The 5,743-nt window shown below is 38.8% G+C and overlaps 1 protein-coding gene across 4 annotated transcripts in view; it reads right to left on the bottom strand.

Moving 5' to 3' along the window:
- LOC107661935 (ankyrin repeat domain-containing protein 13D-like) overlaps positions 1-5,743 on the bottom strand; it is an 18,998-nt gene that overhangs the window by 11,090 nt on the left and 2,165 nt on the right. For all 4 annotated transcript variants that reach the window (XM_016451732.1, XM_016451734.1, XM_016451733.1 and 1 more), the window contains exons 3-6: positions 4,644-4,768; positions 4,452-4,497; positions 4,025-4,168; positions 3,761-3,950 (exon numbers count right to left, since the gene is read on the bottom strand). In XM_016451732.1, the coding sequence (XP_016307218.1) occupies positions 3,761-3,950; positions 4,025-4,168; positions 4,452-4,497; positions 4,644-4,768 (505 nt within the window). The remainder of the gene's footprint in view (positions 1-3,760; positions 3,951-4,024; positions 4,169-4,451; positions 4,498-4,643; positions 4,769-5,743) is intronic.

Raw genomic sequence — 5,743 nt, 5'->3', positions numbered from 1 at the left:
CGCCCCCCCCACCAACTCTACACCGTTGCCTGTTTAGCCCCGCCCACCAATTCTACACCGTTGCCTGTTTAGCCCCGCCCACCAATTCTACATCGTTACCTGTTTAGCCCCGCCCACCAATTCTACATCGTTACCTGTTTAGCCCCGCCCACCAATTCTACATCGTTACCTGTTTAGCCCCGCCCACCAATTCTACATCGTTACCTGTTTAGCCCCGCCCACCAATTCTACATCGTTACCTGTTTAGCCCCGCCCACCAATTCTACATCGTTACCTGTTTAGCCCCGCCCACCAATTCTACATCGTTACCTGTTTAGCCCCGCCCACCAATTCTACATCGTTACCTGTTTAGCCCCGCCCACCAATTCTACATCGTTACCTGTTTAGCCCCGCCCACCAATTCTACATCGTTACCTGTTTAGCCCCACCCACCAATTCTACATCGTTGCCTGTTTAGCCCCACCCACCAATTCTACATCGTTACCTGTTTAGCCCCACCCACCAATTCTACATCGCTGCTTGTTTAGCTTCACCCACCAATTCCATATCCCTGCCTGTTTAGCCCCGCCCACCGATTCTATATCACTGCCTGTTTAGCCCCGCCCACCGATTAATGCATTTAGTAGGCAAATGACAAGAGCGGCAAACACATGTCTACACAGAAACCAAATGATAAACTTCATTTGATGAACTTAATTTTTAATAAAGATCCATCAGTAAGAACTCGTCCATTGTTCACTTGATTTTAAAGCGGATTCGTTTACAAACAAGGCACAATTCGACGCAGGATTTTCAGAAAGATTAACACTAAAAGACGATGCGGTGTTGACTATATTGGATCAGACAGTAATGTCGCACCACACAAATGTGAGTAACTGTTTTTATTACGTGATCACTATTGCTTTGTCTCTTCTTTCAGATCACTTGATATGTATTGAGTTATGCATTTTTAACCTAAATCACAGCAGCGTCCATGAGGAATGTACGCTGTCAAACATGCACAACTGTTAGCCAATCATAGCAGTGGTCGTTTACTTCAGAGTCTACAATCTGCCACGCCTATTCAAACAAAGCGTTCTGATGAGGGGTGTCAAAACAGGACAGAAAATAGCCTATTACTTCTACTTTATGATGTTTTTAAGGTAAAAATCTTGATAACATTATAAGTGGACCTCAGAGAACAACACAAAATTTAAAAAGGCAGTTCATGACCCCGTAAGGTTGTTAAATCGATGATATATGCTTCTGCTTAAGCCATCCTTTGTCATTATTTCAGTTTATTTGTAAAATAATCATGTTTAACAGTTGAATCTATGGTGATGGGTAACTACATTACCCATGATGCATGAACAGAAAATTCCTCCAATCAGAGTCGTGCTGAACAAAATAAATCCAAATAAGCTTGCAGGAACGCCAACTCCCATGAAGCACCACAAATGATGTAATCGAGTCGGTACCGCTATGCTGTCACAATACTGTAATTTTTGTTTACAGTATATATGCATATTTTGCAATATACTTGAAAAAAACATTTAATAAATAAATAAATATATATATATATACACACATACAGCGGATAAAATAAGTATTGAACACATCACCATTTTTCTCAGTAAATATATTTCTAAAAGTGCTGTTGACTTGAAATTTTCACCAGATGTCGGTAACAACCCAAGTAATCCATACATATAAAGAAAACAAAACAAACAAGTTCGGAAATTAAGTTATGTGTAATAAAATGAAATGACAAAGGGAAAAAGTATTGAACACATGACGAAAGGGAGGTGCAAATAGGCATGGAAAGCCAGGACACCAGCTGAAATCTATCAGTGCGTCTTGAAGCTGTCATTACCAACAAAGGCTTTTGTACAAAGTATTAAATACATTTCAGTAGTTCAATACTTTTTCTCTGAGACATTCCATTTTATTACACATAACTTAATTTCTGAAATTATTTGTTTTGTTTTTTTGTGCGTGTGTGTGTGTGTGTGTGTGTGTTTGTGTGTGTGGATTACTTGGGTTATTACCGACATCTGGTGAAAAATGCATGTCAACAGCTCCTTTTGAAATATATTTACTTAGAAAAATGGTGACGTGTTCAATACTTATTTTACCCGCTGTATATATATACCTTAAATGAATAGTTGCATATTTCTCCATCGTTTTTAATTTGATTATGTTATTTGCAATCCTTCATTAAAGCCATTAAGTACATCAAGTCTTGTACGTGTCTTTTTGTCTGATTTCCAAGTTTTTTTTTTGCTTCAAATAAACCTTTGTAATGTTGTGATTCTCCTCGTAGCTGACTGGTTTGGTTCATGGTTTATAACACTTTAACAAATGCTTTTTTTAAAATCCCTATGGGAAAAATGAATGGAAAAAAAAATCTCCGGAACCAGCGCCACTGAAAAACAGGCCATGCCCTAATGCACTCCATACAGACTAATTAAATCTGTGGTAAAGCCTCTTCCTGTACCTCTCGAAGGCAATGTTGCGTGTGTTGAGATGAGTGGACACTATAGGTTTAATAAAGATCCATCAGTAAGAACTCGTCCATTGTTCACTTGATTTTAAAGCGGATTCGTTTACAAACAAGGCACAATTCGACGCAGGATTTTCAGAAAGATTAACACTAAAAGACGATGCGGTGTTGACTATATTGGATCAGACAGTAATGTCGCACCACACAAATGTGAGTAACTGTTTTTATTACGTGATCACTATTGCTTTGTCTCTTCTTTCAGATCACTTGATATGTATTGAGTTATGCATTTTTAACCTAAATCACAGCAGCGTCCATGAGGAATGTACGCTGTCAAACATGCACAACTGTTAGCCAATCATAGCAGTGGTCGTTTACTTCAGAGTCTACAATCTGCCACGCCTATTCAAACAAAGCGTTCTGATGAGGGGTGTCAAAACAGGACAGAAACTTTTGTAGTTAATTTAGTGCTGGGCAACGATTAATTGCGATTAATCAGATCCAAAATAAAAGTTTTTGTTTATATAATATATAGCGGGTAAAATAATTATTGAACACCTATATTACACCTATATTTCTCAGTAAATATATTTCTAAAGGTGCTGTTGACATGAAATTTTCACCAGATGTTGGTAACAATCCAAGTAATCCATACATACAAAGAAAACAAAACAAATAAGTTCAGAAATTAAGTTATGTGTAATAAAATGGAATGACACAGGGAAAAACTATTGAACACATGAAGAAAGGGAGGTTCAAAAAGGCATGGAAAGCCAAGACACCAGCTGAAATCTATCAGTAATTAAAAAGCAATCCTGCCCCTAGTCAGTGGAAATTAACATTAGCTGGTTCAGAATCAGTCCCAACACCTACAGTACCAGGATGATGAAGATGAAACAAGGTTGAACATTTCAGCAAGACAATGATCCCAAACACAGCAAAGGAAACTCTTAATTGGTTTCAGAAAAAGAAAATAAAGCTGCTAGAATGGTCCAGCCAATCACCTGACTTGAATCCAACAGAAAATAAGAATTAAAGATCAGAGTTCACAGAAGAGGCCCATGGAACCTTCAAGATTTGAAGACTCTGTGGAAGAATGGGCCAAAAACTGGTTTGGTTCATGGTTTATAACACTTTAACAAATGCTTTTTTTAAAATCCCTATGGGAAAAATGAATGGAAAAAAAAATCTCCGGAACCAGCGCCACTGAAAAACAGGCCATGCCCTAATGCACTCCATACAGACTAATTAAATCTGTGGTAAAGCCTCTTCCTGTACCTCTCGAAGGCAATGTTGCGTGTGTTGAGATGAGTGGACACTATAGGAGAGGTGAGTCTCTGGGCCGTGTTCTCCTGCGAGGGCAGCATGGCGGCGAGTAGAGAGGGAGCGTCCCGCAGAGACAGAGACAGCGGTTCTGTATACACCACCTGCTTCTCGTGGTCCACCTCCATCACCATGGCCCCGCTCTCTGCAAAACACACAAACCACCTCAAAGCACTGAACTCTGTGTGAATCCTGCATGAATGCGTGCTGAAGACTCACCTCCACCTTTAAAGATGTAGCTGCGTCGGCCCTTAAGCCAAGTCATGTGCTCAAAGCCCAATAAAGTGGTGTCGACCCTCAAACACGAACCACTTTTCCATACACGATACACATCGCTTGGACAAACTTTCGACACTAGAGGAACTGAGTAATTGAGACAGAACGACAACTGACTGTCAGAAGCAACTGATCACAGGAGCTGTCCACATCTGTGGTGCTGAAACGGTTAAAGCTGCCATATAGCTTGCCAATGGTGGGTTGGTTTGTTGTTTGGTTTTATTTAAATTTATTGCCATATCAGCTTCTCAGGGTATAAAATGGCAGATACAGATTCAACATTTAATAATCAATAAATAAATACGATACAATTCGCCAACGGTGAGACAGAAGTGAAAGCGAAAGAGTTTGTGGGTCTTTCCAAACTCACCCCAGCTAGTAAATTCCCATTTCATCTCCACATAGAAATCCTGTGCCTGCAAGAAAGACGACATGTTAGGATGCCTTCTGAAAGAGGATGGCAAATCAAACCAATACTGTACCTGATAGGTTTATAAAAAAAGTCTTATGGATGCATATCAAATGCATCTTCAGTCAGGGTGTATGTATACATATGGATCACCTGTCTCAGTTTGCTCAGCAGCTCAGGAATACCAGCCAGTCTCTCTGTGGCTCTTCTGAAGTCTCTGTACTGAAGGACCAGCTGCACAAGCTCAGGGTCTCCAGTGCTCACTGCCTCCTGCAAAACTGCACACACAGTTCAACACTGCCATCACCACCGCCGTGCACCAATGAGATTTACTGAAGATGCACATGTTGCAAGACAAGGAAAAGTTCTTAAAGGACAATGAAAATTAGACACTCTTTTTTTTCCTGAGGAATATAAACAGAGATATTCTCCAGAATCCCAGGCAACTCTTTTCAATATAATGAAAGAGAAAGGGGACTGGGGCTGTCAATCTCCAAAAATGAAAACAACATCAACATAGCTTGTGTGGTATATTCCGAGATATACCACGGTAGCTATGTTTACATGCACACTAATAATCCATTAATAATCCATAATTGGACTGATGTCTCAAATGAACTAAAAGGCCTTGATGTAAACGCCACAATTGAGCTCTTATTGAGCTTGATTTAAATTGAATTTCGATTGGCATGAAAGAGGTGGTGTAGCCCTGAAATAATATGATCAAGAAGAAAAAATTAAGCATTTAAATGCATGAATCCATCTATTTTCTCAGTCGGATTCAAAAATACCGTGCACATGGTACAGTGTTGAAATGTGTATGAGCCTTTTTATAAGTAGCTAATGACTGAAATCTTGTATTCTGCTGTATTTTCAGTGAATAACTTACATCTCAGTCTGCACCTCACACAAAGTTATAGTATGGCTTTACAAGTCATATGGACTATTTTTATGGTGCTTGTGTCATTTTTTAAGCTTAAACCTTATATTATGTTGCAGATCACTTTGACACATTTCATTTTTTTGAGTTGTTGGAAATACTGGTTAACTAACCTATCATGTTTTTCTCCAATTTTGTGACTTTTTATCATTTAAGGTCATGAAAATGCCTCCAAAGATGTATAGTGGAATGTGTCTACAAAATCTCTATTAGTATTATGATGTTTGTGGGTTAAGCTGCACAGACCGAAATAAAATACATATATATATATATATATATATATATATATATATATATATATATATATACACAC

Source organism: Sinocyclocheilus anshuiensis, unplaced genomic scaffold, assembly GCF_001515605.1.
Source record: "Sinocyclocheilus anshuiensis isolate Anshui unplaced genomic scaffold, SAMN03320099.WGS_v1.1 scaffold759, whole genome shotgun sequence".
Taxonomy (NCBI): domain Eukaryota; kingdom Metazoa; phylum Chordata; class Actinopteri; order Cypriniformes; family Cyprinidae; genus Sinocyclocheilus; species Sinocyclocheilus anshuiensis.
Note: the sequence above shows the minus strand (reverse complement) of the source record. Positions and strands in the feature narration are given on the sequence as shown.